This window comes from Coregonus lavaretus (genome assembly GCF_964263955.1).
Source record: "Coregonus lavaretus genome assembly, contig: HAP1_SCAFFOLD_5313, whole genome shotgun sequence".
In the NCBI taxonomy this organism is placed as follows: domain Eukaryota; kingdom Metazoa; phylum Chordata; class Actinopteri; order Salmoniformes; family Salmonidae; genus Coregonus; species Coregonus lavaretus.
Window position 1 is genome coordinate 5,001 of NW_028161689.1, and position 25,124 is coordinate 30,124.

Here is a 25,124-nt window from a genome sequence, read left to right on the forward strand (position 1 = left end):
ACTTACGGACTGTGATGAAACCCCTGGTGGCATGTCTGTGTATTAAAACATGATGATGATATGTATTAAAAAGCTGCTCTATTCTTACTCTATTCTTTAGAATTGCATTGTATTCATTGCATTCGTTTTAAAGTATGTCATTTTGGGATTACTTTTTTTACATCTAAAAATAGGACGCTGCCCCTTTCAGACAATTGTGTTCCAAACAAGATATCTAGCTGGCTAAAGTAGGCTAGCCATTAGCCAAAACAAATTCTAAAGTGTATTTTTGTAGGTTTATTTTTTTGCAGACTATCAACAGTAGCTAGCATATTGCTAGTATGTTGTTCACTATTGAAGGTGTACTTTTGTAAATGACTTTCCCTAAAATAAATAAGCTTAGCGAGTAAATGGGCTCAGGACAGCCTGCGTGTGCTGCGTGGACATAGCTATCAACTTGCTCGAGAAGTTGTCACTCGCCGGAGCGTAGTGGTGCTTGAATGAACGGCCAATCATATTGCTCAAATACAAACAGCATGACTTTTCTGCGTGTAGTCTTCAGTGGTTTTCCATGGTAGACTGACACAAGAGCTAAATGTTGAACTGGAACGCAAAAAATGTGCTGAGAAGTTACTGGCCCGTTTGGTGCTGCTGCTTTGAAGGTGGTGTAGATTAAAAATGTACTGTGGCAAATGCTGTCTCCCACACGTTTTCCAGCGGCTCTGTGGCATTTTAACTTCTGTCCTGGTGGCACGGTGGACTAATTCCATGGATAGGAAATAGAAGATTATAGGTTCAAATCACACTGATGCAGTGTCACAATGAAAAAGAAATGTGTTTAATTCCTAAGGAAATTAATTTATATCTGTGCTTGGATATCCAAAAAGTTTACCCAAAATACAGTGGGGGAAAAAAGTATTTAGTCAGCCACCAATTGTGCAAGTTCTCCCACTTAAAAAGATGAGAGAGGCCTGTAATTTTCATCATAGGTACACGTCAACTATGACAGACAAATTGAGAAAAAAAATCCGGAAAATCACATTGTAGGATTTTTAATGAATTTATTTGCAAATTATGGTGGAAAATAAGTATTTGGTCACCTACAAACAAGCAAGATTTCTGGCTCTCACAGACCTGTAACTTCTTCTTTAAGAGGCTCCTCTGTCCTCCACTCTTTACCTGTATTAATGGCACCTGTTTGAACTTGTTATCAGTATAAAAGACACCTGTCCAAACCTTAAACAGTCACACTCCAAACTTCACTATGGCCAAGACCAAAGAGCTGTCAAAGGACACCAGAAACAAAATTGTAGACCTGCACCAGGCTGGGAAGACTGAATCTGCAATAGGTAAGCAGCTTGGTTTGAAGAAATCAACTGTGGGAGCAATTATTAGGAAATGGAAGACATACAAGACCACTGATAATCTCCCTCGATCTGGGGCTCCACGCAAGATCTCACCCCGTGGGGTGAAAATGATCACAAGAACGGTGAGCAAAAATCCCAGAACCACACGGGGGGACCTAGTGAATGACCTGCAGAGAGCTGGGACCAAAGTAACAAAGCCTACCATCAGTAACACACTACGCCGCCAGGGACTCAAATCCTGCAGTGCCAGACATGTCCCCCTGCTTAAGCCAGTACATGTCCAGGCCCGTCTGAAGTTTGCTAGAGTGCATTTGGATGATCCAGAAGAGGATTGGGAGAATGTCATATGGTCAGATGAAACCAAAATATAACTTTTTGGTAAAAACTCAACTCGTCGTGTTTGGAGGACAAAGAATGCTGAGTTGCATCCAAAGAACACCATACCTACTGTGAAGCATGGGGGTGGAAACATCATGCTTTGGGGCTGTTTTTCTGCAAAGGGACCAGGACGACTGATCCGTGTAAAGGAAAGAATGAATGGGGCCATGTATCATGAGATTTTGAGTGAAAACCTCCTTCCATCAGCAAGGGCATTGAAGATGAAACGTGGCTGGGTCTTTCAGCATGACAATGATCCCAAACACACCGCCCGGGCAACGAAGGAGTGGCTTCGTAAGAAGCATTTCAAGGTCCTGGAGTGGCCTAGCCAGTCTCCAGATCTCAACCCCATAGAAAATCTTTGGAGGGAGTTGAAAGTCTGTGTTGCCCAGCGACAGCCCCAAAACATCACTGCATGGAGGAATGGGCCAAAATACATTTTAGTCATTTAGCAGACGCTCTCATCCAGAGCGACTTACAGTTAGTGCATACATAATTTTTTTCCTACCCCCTGTGGGAATCGAACCCACAACCCTGACGTTGCAAACGCCATGCTCTATCAACTGAGCTACATCCCTGCCGGCCATTCCCTCCCCTACCCTGGACGACGCTGGGCTAATTGCACGCCACCCCATGGGTCTCCCAGTCGCGGACGGCTACGACAGAGCCTGGATTCGAACCAGGATCTCTAGTGGCACAGCTAGCACTGCGATGCAGTGCCTTAGACCACTGCGCCACTCGGGAGACAGCAACAGTGTGTGAAAACCTTGTGAAGACTTACAGAAAACGTTTGACCTGTGTCATTGCCGACAAAGGGTATATAACAAAGTATTGAGAAACTTTTGTTATTGACCAAATACTTATTTTCCACCATAATTTGCAAATAAATTCATTAAAAATCCTACAATGTGATTTTCTGGATTTTTTTTTCTCATTTTGTCTGTCATAGTTGACGTGTACCTATGATGAAAATTACAGGCCTCTCTCATCTTTTTTAAGTGGGAGAACTTGCACAATTGGTGGCTGACTAAATACTTTTTTTCCCCACTGTAAGCTAGAGATGTTATTGAAAGCTTTATTAAAGACGTTTTGAAAAAAAAAAGATCTGTAATTTCTGTTCTCCGAGCTTTAATAAAACCTCCCAGGGAAACTTTCAAGGAATCAGAGTAAAACGTTCTCAGAACGTCCCTGCAACCTCAAAATAAAGTTCCCAGAACAGGCGAAATGTTCACTTCTGTTCTCAAAACATTTTTAAAAAACGTTCCCTTATACTGGTCAAGAAACATTGGCCTTCGTTCCCACAACCAATGTGAAACCAAAAACATACATTCCCACAACTTTTAAGGAACCAAATGTGTTAGCTTCGTTTCTACTTTGATAGTGTGCACAACTACTTTTCTTAGGTAAACTATTGGGCCTTTATTGGCTGAAAAATGTATACCTGATAATCTCCCTCTCTATCTCTCTATCTCTCTTCTCTCTCCCCCCTCCCTCTCTCTCTACCCCCTCTAGAAATAGAGCAAACGCCACAATATCCATGTAAATGATCTGATGAGATTACCTTTCAGTTCTTCACACCAGGACAGGGCAGGTCAAGGAGTTGTTCTAGATAGTTTCAGTTTGTATCGGACGTTTCTCGATTTTAACGGTTTTCAACTGTATCGAATGCGCGCTTCCCGGGGGAGTTCCGGAACGCTGTTATAAACGGTTGGAGCGCGTCCCCGCTGTCAGTCAGGCGGTCTGTCAGATCCCGGAGAGAGAGAGAGAGGCTCAGTCAGGCGGTCTGTCAGATACCGGAGAGAGAGAGAGAGACTCGGTGAGGCGGTCTGTCAGATCCCGGAGAGAGAGAGAGAGAGAGAGAGGCTCAGTGAGGCGGTCTGTCAGATCCCGGAGAGAGAGAGAGAGAGAGAGAGGCTCAGTCAGGCGGTCTGTCAGATCCCGGAGAGAGAGAGAGAGAGAGAGAGGCTCAGTCAGGCGGTCTGTCAGATCCCGGAGAGAGAGAGAGAGGCTCAGTGAGGCGGTCTGTCAGATCCCGGAGAGAGAGAGAGAGGCTCAGTGAGGCGGTCTGTCAGATCCCGGAGAGAGAGAGAGAGACTCAGTCAGGCGGTCTGTCAGATCCCGGAGAGAGAGAGAGGGCTAGAGTAGGGGACGATGATGGAAATACCGAAGATACCGTGGCTACTTCTCATCGAGATGGGGTTGTACGCCAGTTGTTTCGTTTGTGGAATCGTCACGGCAGCTTCTCTCACTATCACGCAGGTAAAGAAAGTTAGAAACTTTGCCTTCTTATGTTAACTTTGTGGACAGTGGTAGGCTAATGTTGACATGTTTTGACTGGCTGTCTGCTTTGGACCAACTGTTATGTCGCAGTTGCACAAGTTCGCTTTGATTTACTTCCCAAGCTGACATTTCTTTATTGGAATCACCAGATAATATGAGTTTGACTGGGGGGAAATATTAGCCTCATTGTATGTCTTATGATTGAATAAGCGTATAATACAACTGTTATTATCGCAGCAGAAAAACGTTTCCTCAAAACTGCCTATAATCTTTGTCAAACAGTAGCCTGTGTGGTGGTGTTGGTGGTGAGAGGAAGGAGAAGCAGGACTCTGGACTCTGAAAGTGTATGAAACTGTGCTGAAAGTGTATGAAACTGTGCATACAGGTCATAAGACTGACTGCCTCGCTGCTTTATCCGAATGCTGTACCAGTTTCACCATCCTAATGATGTACCAGCATGTGTCCGGGAAAACCCACTTTCCCTTTTAACGCTATATTAGTTCGACCAACGCAGGGCTTAAAGGGGGCAATATGTAACTTTTTGGGCGACCACATTCACATAGAAAATGTGAGTTATAGATCTATAATTTTACTTGAAAGCAAGTCTAAGAGGCTGTAGTTCTGTTCAATGTGTGCTATTTCTTAAGTTTAGTTTTTTGCGTCTTTTACTTTCGGTTTTGTACACCAGCTTCAAACAGCTGAAACAACAATATTTTTGGTTATGGAAAATATATTTCACAGCGGTTTAGATGGTACAATGATTCTCTACACGATACTATCTTATTTTGTCACATAAACTTAATTTAGGCAAACTATTAAGAGTTTTAGCAACCAGGAAATGGTGGAGCGATTTCTGCATTGTGTGCAAGTTTAAGCTATTAGCCTAGTTAGTTAATAGTCTACTGCCTACATTCTATGGTGACACATAACCTCTCTTACAAACTGCTTTCACTTGTTCCTAAAATATCAGTCCGGGAAGTGTAGCTGAAGACGTGAGACAGTCATGGTTGACATGGCTGTGACTGTGAGAGTGTAACTAAAGGAATGTGGAACTAAAACCCAAGAGCTCTGATACCGACATTTATCTTGTGACCTGGCCGCAGTCTTCTCGTGTCCAATTATAAACCGCACACTTTATTGGAGTCATGAGCGAGATGACGGGGAGAGAGTGAGAGTGGAAGTGAGAGTGAGAGAGAGAGAAGGGGGTGTCAATTGGGTATGCTAACTCAACATCAACAATTTAAAATAGGCTACTAAAATCACTCCAACCCCCAATTAAAAGACACATGTAGTTTAGCGGTTGTAGAGGGGCTGACTTGACTTAGGACCATGCGGACGCCTGGGCGCGGGAGGGAAGGCCATTTGTATGGCTGTCTGGCTTTATGGAGGGCAGAGTTCTATATATAATGACGAGATGCTTATGTCTCTGCCCTAACAATAGGAGTCATTGTTCCAAAAGGCGGGAAGGCAGGTGACAAGCTTAGGTCCAAAATAAGCCCATAGAAACGCATTGGGCTTGTAATGGACAGTTTGGTGAAAGTTTGGTGAGAGTGAAACCTCTCGCTTCGCCTCTTCCTCTCTGTGGAGAGCATCGACACAGCTGCAGGGAATAGCGGGTATTTTTCTCAACACATTGAAGAGGCGAAGGTAGTTTAGTGGTTAAGAGCGTTGTGCCAGTAACCGAAAAGTCGCTGGTTCTAATCCCCGAGCCGACTAGGTGAAAAAATCTGTCGATGTGCCCTTGAGCAAGGCACTTAACCCTAATTGCTCCTGTAAGTCGCTCTGGATAACAGCGTCTGTTAAATGACAAAAAATGTAGTAGATGGCTTTGGGTAGGTAACTGCTGATTGACTTAATGTGAAAATAGTGGACAAAACTCCACTCCATGGTGAAGGAAGTTTATGATTAACTTCACCAACGGAGTGGAGCCGAGACCAGGCTTTGTGGAATGTAGCTCCCAGTGGTGTGTATTCCCAATAGTGTATTCCCAAGTGTCGCAGTGGTCTACTGCACTGCATCTCAATGCTAGAGGTGTCATCACAGACCCTGGTTTGATTCCAGGCTGTACCACAATCCAGCCCTGACAGGGCGGCGCACAATTGGCCCAGCATCATCCAGGGTAGGCCGTCATTGTAAATAAGAATTTGTTCTTAACTGACTTGTCTAGTTAAAGGAAAAAAGTCATGGATTCCAAGGGAAGCCAGACTTCCCCAAAAACAACATTTTTCGCAAATGTCTCTGTTTCATAATTTCCCTTCAATTCCGAAGTGGCTTTCTCAACGGAGAAATCATCCGAGTGAGGGAAACAGCGCCCCCTCTGTCTCAGTATGTGTAGCCCATGTATCTGATGCTGTCTGGCCAAAAAAAAAGAGAGTATGACGTGTTGGCATGTTGCCGCCCGTAGCATTGAATTCAATAGCAAGGGAAGCCAGCTAGAATTTGGCCTCTCTTGATAATAAAAAAATAACAATAATAGCCAATAAGCTTTGAGCAAAGCTGAGTGAGCTCAACTGTGAATGGTCCTGGAACAGCCAAACAAAAATGTCAAGGAGGCCAGTTTGGATTTACACCAATCAAATCACACACCAAAGCAAAACGTCATTGTTAGCTTCTCTATGCCGTTGTCCTGCAGTAGCTAGCTATGGATGGAGATGGGGATGTAGAGTTTCTAGATCAAAACGATTTTTGTAAAATGTATCATTTGAGCAGCAGCTGAAAATCAAAGGAGAATGGAAGGCCTACTCCAAAAATGTATATTGTGCAAGGAAGAGGAGCGCGGGTGGGATAAATCTTTCAACACTGAGAATTACAACAGGACCGACTGGTTAGCTGGGAGTGCTAGGCTAAAGAAGCAGTTTTGCTGGCCATGCCTTTTATTTGACAAGAGCACATGTTTGATGACGGGACAACGACCCTAAGCACACAGCCAAGACAACGCAGGGGTGGCTTCGGGACAAGTCTCTGAATGTCCCTGTGTGGCCCAGCCAGAGCCCGGACTTGAACCCAATCGAACATCTCTGGAGAGACCTGAAAATAGCTGTGCAGCGACGCTCCCCATCCAACCTGACAGAACTTGAGAGGATCTGCAGAGAAGAATGGGAGAAACTCACCAAATACAGGTGTGCCAAGCTTGTAGCGTCATACCCAAGAAGACTCGAGGCTGTAATCGCTGCCAAAGGTGCATCAACAAAGTACTGAGTAAAGGGTCTAAATACTTATGTAAATGTGATATTTCAGTTAATTTTTTTTTATATTTCAGCAAAAAATTCGAAAATACGTTTTTTGCTTTGTCATTATGGGGTATTGTGTGTAGATTGATGAGAAAAAACAAACAATTTAATCAATTTTAGAATAAGGCTGTAACGTAACAAAATGTGGAAAAAGTCAAGGGGTCTGAATACTTTCCGATTGCGCCGTATATTCTCCACATGTTTATTCTAAGTTGCATATATATTATTGTGATCATTGTGAATGTGCTCGTTGAGATGTTGAATCCGACACAGAGAGTCTCCGGGAACTTCTCCGGTAACTTCTCCGGTAACTCTCTGGTGTCTTGAATCGATAGTTAAGAGTGTGCTGTTTTAATGCACGTCTTACCGCAGGTTAACATCAGTATTTCCGGTGGCTTCTCCCTATAGCCTACAACAGGTCAAAGTTGAAGTGCATTGCGGTTGTATTTCCCATTAGCCTATTTTAATTTTGATGCTTCGTTATTACAATTTGAGCAAACCACAGTGGTGAAATTAACTTTGCCAACTAACTTGAACTTGCATTTGACCATTTGGCTGTGCAGGTATCTGTAACTGTGGACTTAAAACAGGACAGATGTTGCTCTCCGGTGATGAAACAAACGTATGTGGTTGAATTTATTCAGCCCCTGTGTGACACTTGTCTTTTGAAACTGTCTGTGAAAACGATGTAGTCTATAAGGTTTATCATCCTTGTATCACTGTGCTATAAATGCATTTCTAATGGGTTAGAGAGAAAACAACACAATTATCACAACATAGGTTGTAAAAAAAAAAAATACATGTGCCCTGGCTTTCCCATTGATTTTAGCCACGCATCGCTACTGTTCGTCCAATACTTACAAATGTTTTAATGATGAAAACGCCCACCTTGTACCTATGTTTGTCCTCTGTAGTTGCAAGCCTTTGTTTGCTGAAATCCATACTTTTTCAATAAACATTAATGGTTGGAGTCAATGTTGCTTGTTTTTGCTGTTCTCCTCACAGCTTCATTAAATAAGCTTTGTCATACTGTGGTTTGGCTGAAATGATGTCCCTGAGAGAAAGAGAGAGAGAGAGAGAGAGAGAGATGGAGACAGAGAGTTCTCTGAAGCACTATGACATGTCATGTAGTCAATTTTGTGGATTTTCAGTAAATGTAAACTAATGATGACTGATGATCTCTGTCTCTCTCCCCCTTCTCTCCCCCCTCTCTCTCTGTCCAGGGTAGTTTCAGTGGTCTCTGTATGCTGTATGGGACAGTAAATCACAACTCGTCATCAGACTCCATATTGGTCCAGACCTCCAGCGCTCCCTCTCTCTGTTACTTTGTCTCTGCTATCTCAGTGTGTGTAGCAGTGTTCTGTTTCTCTATGTCACTGTACTGGATATATACATGCTGCCTGGACGGAGTGGTTAACAGGTGAGTGTGGAGGTTAGGGATGTGACAAATGGGCAATTTTGCTTCATGTTTAAACTGCCATTTTTCCATTATCGTTTTTCCGTTAAAACGCTTAAAAAAAAAAATATCTACATTCCACGTCAATTCACAATGCAGAATAATGGTCCTATTACATATGACCGCTAGGGCTGGGTTGATGAAGTTATATCTACCTCGGTCAGATACCCTCGAAAGCTCCTCGGCCACGGCATGTTTGTCTGCAGCTACAGACACGGAACCTTGTCTGGAGATAGTTTGGAAGCGTTACTGAACTGAACTAACGTCCATCACTAGGCAACCTGAACTGTCAATCAAATCATCTGTAACGGAGGAGATGGATTTGCTGCTGTACTTCCGAGAACACAAACACTGGCATCTTTCATAGCGAGGGACGGAGAGAGAGGGGAGGGGCACAGTACAGGCAGGTCGGCCACCAGACAGACAGAACCGTGCACTAGGTCTATCTATCAGTATAGGCAGGTCAGCCACCAGACAGACAGTCAGAACCGTGCACTAGGCCTATCTATCAGTATAGGCAGGTCAGCCACCAGACAGACAGAACCCTGCACTAGGCCTATCTATCAGTATAGGCAGGTCAGCCACCAGACAGACAGAACCCTGCACTAGGCCTATCTATCAGTATAGGCAGGTCAGCCACCAGACAGACAGAACCCTGCACTAGGCCTATCTATCAGTATAGGCAGGTCAGCCACCAGACAGACAGAACCGTACACCAGGCCTATCTATCAGTATAGGCAGGTCAGCCACCAGACAGACAGAACCCTGCACTAGGCCTATCTATCAGTATAGGCAGGTCAGCCACCAGACAGTCAGAACCCTGCACTAGGCCTATCTATCAGTATAGGCAGGTCAGCCACCAGACAGACAGAACCCTGCACTAGGCCTATCTATCAGTATAGGCAGGTCAGCCACCAGACAGTCAGAACCCTGCACTAGGCCTATCTATCAGTATAGGCAGGTCAGCCACCAGACAGACAGAACCGTGCACTAGGCCTATCTATCAGTATAGGCAGGTCAGCCACCAGACAGACAGTCAGAACCGTGCACCAGACCAATCAAAAGCTGTATCTCGCAATGGAATGCTGTATTTCGCAGTGACTAAGCTAGGGTATTCTACACGCAACGGACCGAAGACGGAACACACACGTCATTAGGGAAGAGAAAGAGCCAGCTGCACTGTGATTTTAATATTGTGGGGGGGGGGGGGGGACGTTTTTCGTTAGGGATTTCGCTTCCTTCCCCAGAGTCAGGTGAACTCGTGAATACCATTTTGATGTCTCCATGTCCAGTATGAAGGAAGTTAGAGGTAGTTTTGCGAGCTGACGCTAACTAGCCGTTAGCGCAATGACTGGAAGTCTATGGTATCTGCTAGCATTCCATTTCATTAACTAGGCTTCTTTTCATTTAAACGTTTTCAATTCGCTAGTAAAAAAAAGGTCTGTATAGCCCTCTCCCGCTAGAATGAACGATATGCATCTTCTAGTGATCTGTTGATAGGCTAAGCGCCTGTCAGTCACAAAGCCAGCGATGACAGGGAAACAGTCTGCTGTCTGTCCCGCCTCTCGGTACCTGTGGGATTTTGGAATCAGATGGAATATAGGCATTAGAATGTACTAGAGGCCACGAAAATTGAGCTCCGTCTGCAAATTTTTTTCCTCCATTCTGTGGATTTTTCCCCCCGATTTGGCTGGCTACTCCATGTACTTATGGAAAACGTGTTCGTCGATTGTTGCCATTTTTAAACCTTTATTCTGTGCAACATTCCGCAATGTCTTGTCTAACCTTTATGACCCGTTTGTGTGTCTGTCCGTCCATCCGTGTGTGTGTGTTTCTGTATGGTGTGTGTGTGTGTGTGTATTTCCAGAGAGCGTCTGTGGCTGAACGTGACCCTGGTGGTGTGTGGAGTGTTCCTCTTCTTCCTGCTGGTGACGGGGTGTGTGTTGAAGATAGGAAGAGACTCTCTGTGTGACTCTGTCCTACACACTGTCCCCAACATCACCAGGTACGATTGACATCTACAGTGGCTTGCGAAAGTATTCACCCCGCCTTGGCATTTTTCCTATTTTGTTGCCTTACAACCTGGAATTAAAATTGATTTTTTTGGGGGGGGTTTGTATCATTTGATTTACACAACATGCCTACCACTTTGAAGATGCAAAATATTTGTTCTTGTGATACAAACAAGAAATTAGACCAAAAAAAACGGAAAACTTGAGCGTGCATAACTATTTTTGCCCATTCTTCAAGGCAAAACTGCTCCAGCTCCTTCAAGTTGGATGGGTTCCGAGGTGTACAGCAATCTTTAAGTCATTCCACAGATTCTCAATTGGATTCCAAGACATTTAAATGTTTCCCCTTAAACCACTCAAGTGTTGCCTTAGCAGTATGCTTAGGGTCATTTTCCTGCTGGTAGGTGAACCTCCATCCCAGTCTCAAATCTCTGGAAGACTGAAACAGATTTCCCTCAAGAATTTCCCTGTATTTAGCGCCATCCATCATTCCTTCAATCCTGACCAGTTTCCCAGTCCCTGCCGATGAAAAACATTACATTTTACATTTTAGTCATTTAGCAGACGCTCTTATCCAGAGCGACTTACAGGAGCAATTAGGGTTAAGTGCCTTGCTCAAGGGCACATCGACAGATTTTTCACCTAGTCGGCTCGGGGATTAGAACCAGCAACCTTTCGGTTACTGGCACAAAGCTCTTAACCACTAAGCTACCTGCCGCCTATATCCCCACAGATGCTGCCACCACCATGCTTCACTGTGGGGATGGTGTTCTTGGGGTGATGAGAGGTGTTGGGTTTGCGCCAGACATAGCGTTTTCCTTGATAGCCAAAAAGCTCAATTTTAGTCTCATCTGACCAGAGTACCTTCTTCCATATGTTTGGGGAGTCTCCCACATGCCTTTTGGAGAACACCAAACGTATTAGCTTATTTTTTTCTGGCCACTCGTAAAGCCCAGCTCTGTGAAGTGTACGGCTTAAAGTGGTCCTATGGACAGATACTCCAATCTCCGCTGTGGAGCTTTGCAGCTCCTTCAGGGTTATCTTTGGTCTCTTTGTTGACTCTGATTAATGCCCTCCTTGCCTGGTCCGTGAGTTTTGGTGGGAGGCCCTCTCTTGGCAGGTTTGTTGTGGTGCCATATTCTTTCAATTTTTTAATAATGGATTTAATGGTGCTCTGTAGGATGTTCAAAGTTTCAGATATTTTTTTATAACCCAACCCTGATCTGTACTTCTTCACAACTTTGTCCCTGACCTGTTTGGAGAGCTCCTTGTTCTTCATGGTGCCACTTGCTTGGTGGTATATATATATACTGAGATCATGTGACACTTAGATTGCACACAGGTGGACTTTATTTAACTAATTATGTGACTTCTGAAGGTAATTGGTTGCACCAGATCTTATTTAGGGACTTCATAGCAAAGAGGGTGAATACATATGCACGCACCACTTTTCCGTTATTTATTTTTTTGAATTCTTTGAAACAAGTAATTTTTTTCATTTCACTTCACCAATTTGGACTATTTTGTGTATGTCCATTACATGAAATCCAAATAGAAATCAGTTTAAATTACAGGTTGTGATGCAACAAAATAGGAAAAACGCCAAGGGACTGCAGCTAAACTTGCATTATCAGTAGCTTTTGTTCATATAAAATCTCTAAATGGTTTGAGTACTGCTACTACCAATATGACTCTAAATGGTTTGAGTACTGCTACTGCCAATAAGACTCTAAATGGTTTGAGTACAGCTACTACCAATACCACTCTAAATGGTTTGAGTACTGCTACTACCAATACGACTCTAAATGGTTTGAGTACTGCTACTACCAATATGACTCTAAATGGTTTGAGTACTGCTACTACCAATACGACTCTAAATGGTTTGAGTACTGCTACTGCCAATATGACTCTAAATGGTTTGAGTACAGCTACTACCAATACGACTCTAAATGGTTTGAGTACTGCTACTACCAATACCACTCTAAATTGTTTGAGTACAGCTACTACCAATACGACTCTAAATGGTTTGAGTACTGCTACTACCAATATGACTCTAAATGGTTTGAGTACAGCTACTACCAATATGACTCTAAATGGTTTGAGTACTGCTACTACCAATACGACTCTAAATGGTTTGAGTACTGCTACTACCAATACCACTCTAAATGGTTTGAGTACTGCTACTACCAATACGACTCTAAATGGTTTGAGTACTGCTACTACCAATATGACTCTAAATGGTTTGAATACTGCTACTACCAATACGACTCTAAATGGTCTGAGTACTGCTACTACCAATACGACTCTAAATGGTTTGAGTACAGCTACTACCAATATGACTCTAAATGGTTTGAGTACTGCTACTACCAATACCACTCTAAATGGTTTGAGTACAGCTACTACCAATACGACTCTAAATGGTTTGAGTACTGCTACTACCAATACGACTCTAAATGGTTTGAGTACTGCTACTACCAATACCACTCTAAATGGTTTGAGTACAGCTACTACCAATACGACTCTAAATGGTTTGAGTACTGCTACTACCAATACGACTCTAAATGGTTTGAGTACTGCTACTACCAATATGACTCTAAATGGTTTGAGTACAGCTACTACCAATACGACTCTAAATGGTCTGAGTACTGCTACTACCAATACGACTCTAAATGGTTTGAGTACAGCTACTACCAATATGACTCTAAATGGTTTAAGTACTGCTACTGCCAATAAGACTCTAAATGGTTTGAGTACAGCTACTACCAATATGACTCTAAATGGTTTGAGTACTGCTACTACCAATAAGACTCTAAATGGTTTGAGTACTGCTACTACCAATATGACTCTAAATGGTTTGAGTACAGCTACTACCAATATGACTCTAAATGGTTTGAGTACTGCTACTACCAATACGACTCTAAATGGTTTGAGTACTGCTACTACCAATACGACTCTAAATGGTTTGAGTACAGCTACTACCAATATGACTCTAAATGGTTTGAGTACTGTTACTGCCAATAAGACTCTAAATGGTTTGAGTACAGCTACTACCAATACGACTCTAAATGGTTTGAGTACTGCTACTACCAATACGACTCTAAATGGTTTGAGTACTGCTACTACCAATACCACTCTAAATGGTTTGAGTACAGCTACTACCAATATGACTCTAAATGGTTTGAGTACTGCTACTACCAATACGACTCTAAATGGTTTGAGTACTGCTACTACCAATACGACTCTAAATGGTTTGAGTACAGCTACTACCAATATGACTCTAAATGGTTTGAGTACTGTAACTGCCAATAAGACTCTAAATGGTTTGAGTACAGCTACTACCAATACGACTCTAAATGGTTTGAGTACTGCTACTACCAATACGACTCTAAATGGTTTGAGTACTGCTACTACCAATACGACTCTAAATGGTTTGAGTACAGCTACTACCAATATGACTCTAAATGGTTTGAGCACTGCTACTGCCAATAAGACTCTAAATGGTTTGAGTACTGCTACTACCAATACGACTCTAAATGGTTTGAGTACAGCTACTACCAATATGACTCTAAATGGTTTGAGTACTGCTACTACCAATACCACTCTAAATGGTTTGAGTACAGCTACTACCAATACGACTCTAAATGGTTTGAGTACTGCTACTACCAATACGACTCTAAATGGTTTGAGTACTGCTACTACCAATACCACTCTAAATGGTTTGAGTACTGCTACTACCAATACCACTCTAAATTGTTTGAGTACAGCTACTACCAATACGACTCTAAATGGTTTGAGTACTGCTACTACCAATATGACTCTAAATGGTTTGAGTACAGCTACTACCAATATGACTCTAAATGGTTTGAGTACTGCTACTACCAATACGACTCTAAATGGTTTGAGTACTGCTACTACCAATACCACTCTAAATGGTTTGAGTACTGCTACTACCAATACGACTCTAAATGGTTTGAGTACTGCTACTACCAATATGACTCTAAATGGTTTGAATACTGCTACTACCAATACGACTCTAAATGGTCTGAGTACTGCTACTACCAATACGACTCTAAATGGTTTGAGTACAGCTACTACCAATATGACTCTAAATGGTTTGAGTACTGCTACTACCAATACCACTCTAAATGGTTTGAGTACAGCTACTACCAATACGACTCTAAATGGTTTGAGTACTGCTACTACCAATACGACTCTAAATGGTTTGAGTACTGCTACTACCAATACCACTCTAAATGGTTTGAGTACAGCTACTACCAATACGACTCTAAATGGTTTGAGTACTGCTACTACCAATACGACTCTAAATGGTTTGAGTACTGCTACTACCAATATGACTCTAAATGGTTTGAGTACAGCTACTACCAATACGACTCTAAATGGTCTGAGTACTGCTACTACCAATACGACTCTAAATGGTTTGAGTACAGCTACTACCAATATGACTCTAAATGGTTTAAGTACTGCTACTGCCAATAAGACTCTAAATGGTTTGAGTACAGCTACTACCAATATGACTCTAAATGGTTTGAGTACTGCTACTACCAATAAGACTCTAAATGGTTTGAGTACTGCTACTACCAATATGACTCTAAATGGTTTGAGTACAGCTACTACCAATATGACTCTAAATGGTTTGAGTACTGCTACTACCAATACGACTCTAAATGGTTTGAGTACTGCTACTACCAATACGACTCTAAATGGTTTGAGTACAGCTACTACCAATATGACTCTAAATGGTTTGAGTACTGTTACTGCCAATAAGACTCTAAATGGTTTGAGTACAGCTACTACCAATACGACTCTAAATGGTTTGAGTACTGCTACTACCAATACGACTCTAAATGGTTTGAGTACTGCTACTACCAATACCACTCTAAATGGTTTGAGTACAGCTACTACCAATATGACTCTAAATGGTTTGAGTACTGCTACTACCAATACGACTCTAAATGGTTTGAGTACTGCTACTACCAATACGACTCTAAATGGTTTGAGTACAGCTACTACCAATATGACTCTAAATGGTTTGAGTACTGTAACTGCCAATAAGACTCTAAATGGTTTGAGTACAGCTACTACCAATACGACTCTAAATGGTTTGAGTACTGCTACTACCAATACGACTCTAAATGGTTTGAGTACTGCTACTACCAATACGACTCTAAATGGTTTGAGTACAGCTACTACCAATATGACTCTAAATGGTTTGAGCACTGCTACTGCCAATAAGACTCTAAATGGTTTGAGTACTGCTACTACCAATACGACTCTAAATGGTTTGAGTACAGCTACTACCAATATGACTCTAAATGGTTTGAGTACTGCTACTACCAATACCACTCTAAATGGTTTGAGTACAGCTACTACCAATACGACTCTAAATGGTTTGAGTACTGCTACTACCAATACGACTCTAAATGGTTTGAGTACTGCTACTACCAATACCACTCTAAATGGTTTGAGTACAGCTACTACCAATATGACTCTAAATGGTTTGAGTACTGCTACTACCAATACGACTCTAAATGGTTTGAGTACTGCTACTACCAATATGACTCTAAATGGTTTGAGTACAGCTACTACCAATACGACTCTAAATGGTCTGAGTACTGCTACTACCAATACGACTCTAAATGGTTTGAGTACAGCTACTACCAATATGACTCTAAATGGTTTGAGTACTGCTACTGCCAATAAGACTCTAAATGGTTTGAGTACAGCTACTACCAATATGACTCTAAATGGTTTGAGTACTGCTACTACCAATATGACTCTAAATGGTTTGAGTACTGCTACTACCAATAAGACTCTAAATGGTTTGAGTACTGCTACTACCAATATGACTCTAAATGGTTTGAGTACAGCTACTACCAATATGACTCTAAATGGTTTGAGTACTGCTACTACCAATACGACTCTAAATGGTTTGAGTACTGCTACTACCAATACCACTCTAAATTGTTTGAGTACAGCTACTACCAATACGACTCTAAATGGTTTGAGTACTGCTACTACCAATATGACTCTAAATGGTTTGAGTACAGCTACTACCAATATGACTCTAAATGGTTTGAGTACTAATACTACCAATACGACTCTAAATGGTTTGAGTACTGCTACTACCAATACCACTCTAAATGGTTTGAGTACTGCTACTACCAATACGACTCTAAATGGTTTGAGTACTGCTACTACCAATATGACTCTAAATGGTTTGAATACTGCTACTACCAATACGACTCTAAATGGTCTGAGTACTGCTACTACCAATACGACTCTAAATGGTTTGAGTACTGCTACTACCAATATGACTCTAAATGGTTTGAATACTGCTACTACCAATACGACTCTAAATGGTTTGAGTACTGCTACTACCAATACGACTCTAAATGGTTTGAGTACTGCTACTACCAATACGACTAAATGGTTTGAGTACTGCTACTACCAATACGACTAAATGGTTTGAGTACAGCTACTACCAATACGACTCTAAATGGTTTGAGTACTGCTACTACCAATACGACTCTAAATTGTTTGAGTACTGCTACTACCAATACCACTCTAAATGGTTTGAGTACTGCTACTACCAATACGACTAAATGGTTTGAGTACTGCTACTACCAATACGACTCTAAATGGTCTGAGTACTGCAACTACCAATACGACTCTAAATGGTTTGAGTACTGCTACTACCAATACGACTCTAAATGGTTTGAGTACTGCTACTACCAATACGACTCTAAATGGTTTGAGTACTGCTACTACCAATACAAGTAGACTCCCCTTCTTATTTTGATGCGTCATGTTTTCAGAACTGTCTGGACAGTAGTATTGTGTGGGCAGTAGTATTGTGTGGGTAGTAGTATTGTGTTGGCAGTAGTATTGTGTTGGCAGTAGTATTGTGTGGGCAGTAGTATTGTGTGGGCAGTAGTATTGTGGGCAGTAGTATTGCGTGGGCAGTAGTATTGTGTGGGCAGTAGTATTGTGTGGGCAGTAGTATTGTGAGGGCAGTAGTAGTGTGTGGGCAGTAGTATTGTGGGCAGTAGTATTGTGTGGACAGTAGTATTGTCTGGGCAGTAGTATTGTGTGGGTAGTAGTATTGTGTGGGCAGTAGTATTGTGAGGGCAGTAGTATTGTGTGGGCAGTAGTATTGTGGACAGTAGTATTGTCTGGGCAGTAGTATTGTGTGGGCAGTAGTAGTGTGTGGGCAGTAGTAGTGTGTGGGCAGTAGTATTGTCTGGGCCGTAGTATTGTGTGGACAGTAGTAGTGTGGGCAGTAGTATTGTGTGGGCAGTAGTATTGTGGGCAGTAGTATTGTGTGGACAGTAGTATTGTGTGGGTAGTAGTATTGTGGGTAGTAGTATTGTCTGGGCAGTAGTATTGTGTGGACAGTAGTATTGTGGGTAGTAGTATTGTGTGGGCAGTAGTATTGTGTGGGCAGTAGTATTGTGTGGGCAGTAGTATTGTGGGTAATAATATTGTGTGGGCAGTAGTATTGTGGGTAGTAGTATTGTGTGGGCAGTAGTATTGTGTGGACAGTAGTATTGTGGGTAGTAGTATTGTGTGGGCAGTAGTATTGTGGGTAGTAGTATTGTGTGGGCAGTAGTATTGTGTGGACATTAGTATTGTGGGTAGTAGTATTGTGTGGGCAGTAGTATTGTGGGTAGTAGTATTGTGTGGGCAGTAGTATTGTGTGGGCATTAGTATTGTGGGTAGTAGTATTGTGTGGGCAGTAGTATTGTGGGCAGTAGTATTGTGGGTAGTAGTATTGTGGGGGCAGTAGTATTGTGGGTAGTAGTATTGTGTGGGCAGTAGTATTGTGTGGGCAGTAGTATTGTGGGTAGTAGTATTGTGTGGGCAGTAGTATTGTGGGTAGTAGTATTGTGTGGGCAGTAGTATTGTGTGGACAGTAGTATTGTGGGTAGTAGTATTGTGTGGGAAGTAGTATTGTGGGTAGTAGTATTGTGTGGGCAGTAGTATTGTGTGGGCAGTAGTATTGTGTGTAGTAGTATTGTGTGGGCAGTAGTATTGTGGGCAGTAGTATTGTGGGCAGTAGTATTGTGGGTAGTAGTATTGTGTGGGCAGTAGTATTGTGGGCAGTAGTATTGTGGGCAGTAGTATTGTGGGCAGTAGTATTGTGTGGGCAGTAGTATTGTGGGCAGTAGTATTGTGTGGGCAGTAGTATTGTGGGCAGTAGTTTTGTGTAAACTTAGATGTTTGTAAAGTGTGTAAACATTCCTATTGCAAATGAATGAATTCCTGATTTCCTCCCTCCATCTAGCTGTGAAGAGGCCCAGTCTAGGACCTGGATCAGTCCTTACACTGGAACACAGTTCTACACTGGACTATACAGGGCTGGGGTCAGTATTAACACACTTATCTGACATCATCACCCCACCATGTCTTCTTCATCACCCCGTCTTCTTCATCATCCCGTCTTCTTCTCTCTCTCTCCAGACGGCGGTGTGGGTGAACTTCTTTTTCTGGATTCTGATTGGTGTGCTGGTGGTGATCCAGAGAGGTCAAGGGTCAGAGTTCAGAATGACGGGGGCTGACCCCTTAGCCACACCCTCTGAGACAGAACCTTTCTTCCCACGCCCGGCCAAGCCCCAGTGACTCGTAACCGTCTCGCCGTACGACCCGTTGGCTAGACACGTGGACGTGTGCCCAGACACACACCACGGAGACACGCACACACACACACACACACACACACACGTACAACTGTTCCTGGGATCGGTGTCTATGTGGATCTCTGTTCCTGAGTACTGCACCCCAGTGAAGCAGAGATGGCCTAACTGAGTTAAGGCAGCATCTGTCTCTACACTGGGCTAAACAATATCAAAGATATGCCAATGGTAACATGTAGTGTCACTGTAGCTTTCTCTGTGGTCCCTCTATCCACAGTCCTTTCTCTTCCTGTATTTAGGGAGACAGGTGTAGATGGGTGACTGTGTGTGTGTGTGTGTGTGTGTGTGTGTGTGTGTGTGTGTGTGTGTGTGTGTGTGTGTGTGTGTGTGTGTGTGTGTGTGTGTGTGTTTGTGTGTCCCACTCCAGACCACTGCCAAACCAAGGCTACTGCACCACAGTCAGCTTTCAGCCATCTCACACTGTCCTACACACACACACACACACACACACACACACACACACAGACAGACAGACAGACAGACAGACAGACACAGACAGACAGACAGACAGACACAGACAGACAGACACAGACAGACACAGACAGACAGACAGACACCTTATAATGCCTTGCAACCATTTTGTTACTGCGTACCCTTTCTGCCTGCACTTATTTAGATTGTTTGAATATTAAAAAGCAAAACAAAAACATGTATTTTGTTTGAGTGAATGAATTATTGTTGACATTGATGATACTGCATTGTTGATCTTTTTTACAGAACTTTATAAAACAGTTATCGACCATCCAATAAAGACACATTTTGTTTGTCAGATAGTCTTAAATTCTTTCATTCGTTTATGTTCTATATTTCATTCTGAGTTGGGCAACCTTAGTGCTGCTGTAGAGTTCAAGGGTGTGCAGGCTTTTTATCCAGCCCTGCACTAACAACACACCAGGAGTTTTGATTGGAGGAAGCTGCTAAACCCCAAATGACACCTGCCATCCATTTGTGCGTTCACGCGCGCCTCCCTATTTGCACAAGTTGTCCCAAAACTAAGGGAGTGAGGTTTAGGGCCTAATTGGACCCTCAAATAGCCACTTCAACTGAAGTGCTAATCCCGACAAGCACTGCGATATGTTTAGAGGAATTTTCATCCAAAAGAATGGAGGCTTGCCTAATCTTATATGCCGCGTGCATTTGTTTGTCTGATTTCAAGACTTGACAAATGTAACAGACAAAAATACCTCCCAAATTAAATGTTTAACTGTTACTGAGGTTTTATTATTTAAAAGTGGAACATGAATTGCATCATTCAAGAGAGAGAGGGGGAGAGAGAGAGAGGGGAGGGGGGAAAGAGAGGGGAGAGCGAGAACAGATTAGGATTGAATGGCGGGAACCCGGTTACCGAGATTTACCGCCACAAACCACTCCCTTTGCCGGGATAAATAACTGCGAGAAACCGGTAAATTATAATAAATTATTTATATGAACAGCACGGAGTGGAATGGAACTGTTCTATTATATGTGATGTCTAAATCTGGCTTCTCTACGGCCTCTGTATGATAAATCCATACTAATTGTAAAGATGTTTTATTTTTTTTATTGCAGCTGAGTTTTAAAACAGCCTATCACTCGAATATCGTTGCTTTAAATCAGTGCAGGCGCGACCACTCTCCATCAATCCAAAATAGATCATCCTGTTCTAGATTGATATACAGTGGGGGAAAAAAGTATTTAGTCAGCCACCAATTGTGCAAGTTCTCCCACTTAAAAAGATGAGAGGCCTGTAATTTTCATCATAGGTACAGGTCAACTATGACAGACAAAATGAGATTTCTTTTCTCCAGAAAATCACATTGTAGGATTTTTAATGAATTTATTTGCAAATTATGGTGGAAAATAAGTATTTGGTCAATAACAAAAGTTTCTCAACTGGCGCAGTGGTCTAAGGCACTGCATCGCAGTGCTAACTGTGCCACTAGAGATCCTGGTTCGAATCCAGGCTCTGTCGCAGCCGGCCGCGACCGGGAGACTCATGGGTGGCGCACAATTGGCCCAGCGTTGTCCAGGGTAGGGGAGGGAATGGCCGGCAGGGATGTAGCTCAGTTGATAGAGCATGGCGTTTGCAACGCCAGGGTTGTGGGTTCGATTCCCACGGGGGGCCAGTATAAAAAAATATGTATTCACTAACTGTAAGTCGCTCTGGATAAGAGCGTCTGCTAAATGACTAAAATGTAAATGTTTGTTATATACCCCTTGTTGGCAATGACACAGGTCAAACATTTTCTGTAAGTCTTCACAAGGTTTTCACACACTGTTGCTGGTATTTTGGCCCATTCCTCCATGCAGATCTCCTCTAGAGCAGTGATGTTTTGGGGCTGTCGCTGGGCAACACGGACTTTCAACTCCCTCCAAAGATTTTCTATGGGGTTGAGATCTGGAGACTGGCTAGGCCACTCCAGGACCTTGAAATGCTTCTTACGAAGCCACTCCTTTGTTGCCCGGGCGGTGTGTTTGGGATCATTGTCATGCTGAAAGACCCAGCCACGTTTCATCTTCAATGCCCTTGCTGATGGAAGGAGGTTTTCACTCAAAATCTCACAATACATGGCCCCATTCATTCTTTCCTTTACACGGATCAGTCGTCCTGGTCCCTTTGCAGAAAAACAGCCCCAAAGCATGATGTTTCCACCCCCATGCTTCACAGTAGGTATGGTGTTCTTTGGATGCAACTCAGCATTCTTTGTCCTCCAAACACGACGAGTTGAGTTTTTACCAAAAAGTTCTATTTTGGTTTCATCTGACCATTCATCTGACCATTCTCCCAATCCTCTTCTGGATCATCCAAATGCACTCTAGCAAACTTCAGACGGGCCTGGACATGTACTGGCTTAAGCAGGGGGACACGTCTGGCACTGCAGGATTTGAGTCCCTGGCGGCGTAGTGTGTTACTGATGGTAGGCTTTGTTACTTTGGTCCCAGCTCTCTGCAGGTCATTCACTAGGTCCCCCTGTGTGGTTCTGGGATTTTTGCTCACCGTTCTTGTGATCATTTTGACCCCACGGGTTGAGATCTTGCGTGGAGCCCCAGATCGAGGGAGATTATCAGTGGTCTTGTATGTCTTCCATTTCCTAATAACCAACTCCTGAGTGGCGCAGTGGTCTAAGGCACTGCATCGCAGTGCTAACTGTGCCACTAGAGATCCTGGTTCAAATCCAGGCTCTGTCGCAGCCGGCCGCGACCGGGAGACTCATGGGCGGCACACAATTGGTCCAGGGTAGGGGAGGGAATGGCCGGCAGGGATGTAGCTCAGTTGGTAGAGCATGGCGTTTGCAACGCCAGGGTTGTGGGTTTGATTCCCACGGGGGGCCAGTATACAAAAATAAATATGTATTCACTAACTGTAAGTTGCTCTGGATAAGAGCGTCTGCTAAATGTAAAATAATTGCTCCCACAGTTGATTTCTTCAAACCAAGCTGCTTACCTATTGCAGATTCAGTCTTCCCAGCCTGGTGCAGGTCTACAATTTTGTTTCTGGTGTCCTTTGACAGCTCTTTGGTCTTGGCCAAAGTGGAGTTTGGAGTGTGACTGTTTGAGGTTGTGGACAGGTGTCTTTTATACTGATAACAAGTTCAAACAGGTGCCACTAATACAGGTAACGAGTGGAGGACAGAGGAGCCTCTTAAAGAAGAAGTTACAGGTCTGTGAGAGCCAGAAATCTTGCTTGTTTGTAGGTGACCAAATACTTATTTTCCAGCATAATTTGCAAATAAATTCATTAAAAATCCTACAATGTGATTTTCTGGAATTTTTTCTCAATTTGTCTGTCATAGTTGACGTGTACCTATGAAGAAAATTACAGGCCTCTCTGATCTTTTTAAGTGGGAGAACTTGCACAATTGGTGGCTGACTAAATACTTTTTTCCCCCACTGTATAGCATGTAAATCTCAGTTGGGCAAACTCGAAGAAAAAAAATGTTTAAGATGCATGCCAGCAAAGGCACTACACAACACAACACAACACAACACAAAACAATACATTAATTGCACTATAACGGTGACAAACGGTGCCCACAAACTGTTAGGGCCTACATAAAGCTGTCCCAACAGCAGAGCTTTCTTTTCAGCACCATGGAGTGAATCCTTACCACCGCTACACCTGGCTATCAGCGGAGCCTTGTCTGGCACCAAAACAGTTCATTCAGCCTCATTTACTGCCTTTTAAAAAAACATAGCTGATTTGGCTGACTTGGTTAAACAAATGTGGTTTCTACTGACAATTGAGATGTCCAAACTATGGCATAAGGGGACGATGAGCGGATAATGAGCGAGCTAGGACGGGCAAATATAACTATTATATAAGCGACAAAATTCAGAACATGGGCCGTTCTTACAGTATTCTCCCTGTACACCAAGTCAGAACTGTAGGATAAATTATGAGGGGAAAAGGCCTTTATGGTAGAGTGGCCAGACGCAAGCCACTCCTCAGTAAAAGGCACATGACAGACGCTTGGAGTTTGACAAAAGGTGCCTAAAGGACTGGGAGAATGGGAGAAACTCCCCAAATACAGGTGTGTGCCTAAAGGACTCTCAGACCATGAGAAAGAAGATTCTCTGGTCTGATGAAACCAAGATTGAACTCATTGGCCTGAATGCCAAGCGTCTCATCTGGAGGAAACCTGGCACCATCCCTACAGTGAAGCATGGTGGTGGAAGCATCATGCTGTGGGGATGTTTTTCAGCGGCAGGGACTGGGAGACTAGTCAGGATTGAGGGAAAGATGAACCGAGCAAAGTACAGAGAGATCCTTGATGAAAACCTGCTCCAGAGCGCTCAGGACCTCAGACTGGGGCGAAGGTTCACCTTCCAACAGGACAACGACCCTAAGCACACAGCCAAGACAACGCAGGAGTGGCTTCGGGAGAAGTCTCTGAATGTCCTTGAGCGGCCCAAACAGAGTTCGGACTTGAACCCGATTGAACATCTCTTTAGAGACCTGAAAATAGCTGTGCAGCGACGCTCCCCATCCAACCTGACAGAGCTTGAGAGGATCTGCAAAGAAGAATGGGAGAAACTCACCAAATACAGATGTGCCAAGCTTGTAGCGTCATACCCAGAAGACTCAAGACTGTAATCGCTGCCAAAGGTACTTCAACAAAGTACTGAGTAAAATGAATACTTATGTAAATGCGATGGTTCCGTTTTTTATTTTTTATAAATTAGCAAAAATTTATAAAAACCTGTTTTTGCTTTGTCATTATGGGGTATTGTGTGTAGATTGATGAGGGGGAAAAAACATTTTAATCAATTTTAGAATAAGGCTGTAACGTAACAAAATGTGGAAAAAGTGAAGGGGTCTGAATACTTTCCGAATGCACTGTATTAGGGTGAGGCACATGGGCTACTAACAGCTTACTACACAACATACACTTAGTATTACTTTCTTAACTACAGTATACATATCTCTCTGGCATTTACATCATTTATGCAGCAGCATACAATACATTTTTGGGACTCACCGTTGTGCTGTGCTCACTTGAACAGGAAGGTGGCGCGGTGGTCCTTCTTGTGGGCAAATTATGTAATCAAACTTTGTCATCAAAGTCTGCCATTCTCTGGATTTATGGTGCTTTCAAGACAACTGGGAACTCTGGGAAAAAACAAGGTTGAATCATGACGTCAGTGATCTTCAGGTCGGAGCTCTAGAAAGAGGCCAGAGTTCCCGACTTGGAATTCCAGAGATGGATGACAGTTCAAAACGTATTTTC

General features: G+C 43.0%; 1 protein-coding gene across 1 annotated transcript; it reads left to right on the forward strand.

Annotated features, from left to right (window-relative positions):
• Positions 1 to 3,485: 3,485 nt before the first annotated feature.
• On the forward strand, positions 3,486 to 20,067 carry LOC311120218 (transmembrane protein 179B-like). Its single transcript, XM_084194830.1, has 5 exons — positions 3,486 to 3,983; positions 8,458 to 8,654; positions 10,558 to 10,695; positions 19,008 to 19,086; positions 19,184 to 20,067. The coding sequence occupies exons 1-5, from the start codon at positions 3,876 to 3,878 to the stop codon at positions 19,340 to 19,342; spliced, it is 681 nt and encodes a 226-aa protein (XP_084050956.1). The 5' UTR covers positions 3,486 to 3,875; the 3' UTR covers positions 19,343 to 20,067.
• Positions 20,068 to 25,124: the final 5,057 nt, after the last annotated feature.

Bases quoted from the DNA above. Each gene is read 5' to 3' on its own strand.
- LOC311120218 (XM_084194830.1), top strand. From the start codon at position 3,876: ATGATGGAAATACCGAAGATACCGTGGCTACTTCTCATCGAGATGGGG. The intron at 3,984-8,457 runs GTAAAGAAAGTT...CTCTCTGTCCAG, and splicing joins CTTCTCTCACTATCACGCAG to GGTAGTTTCAGTGGTCTCTG. The intron at 10,696-19,007 runs GTACGATTGACA...CCCTCCATCTAG, and splicing joins ACTGTCCCCAACATCACCAG to CTGTGAAGAGGCCCAGTCTA.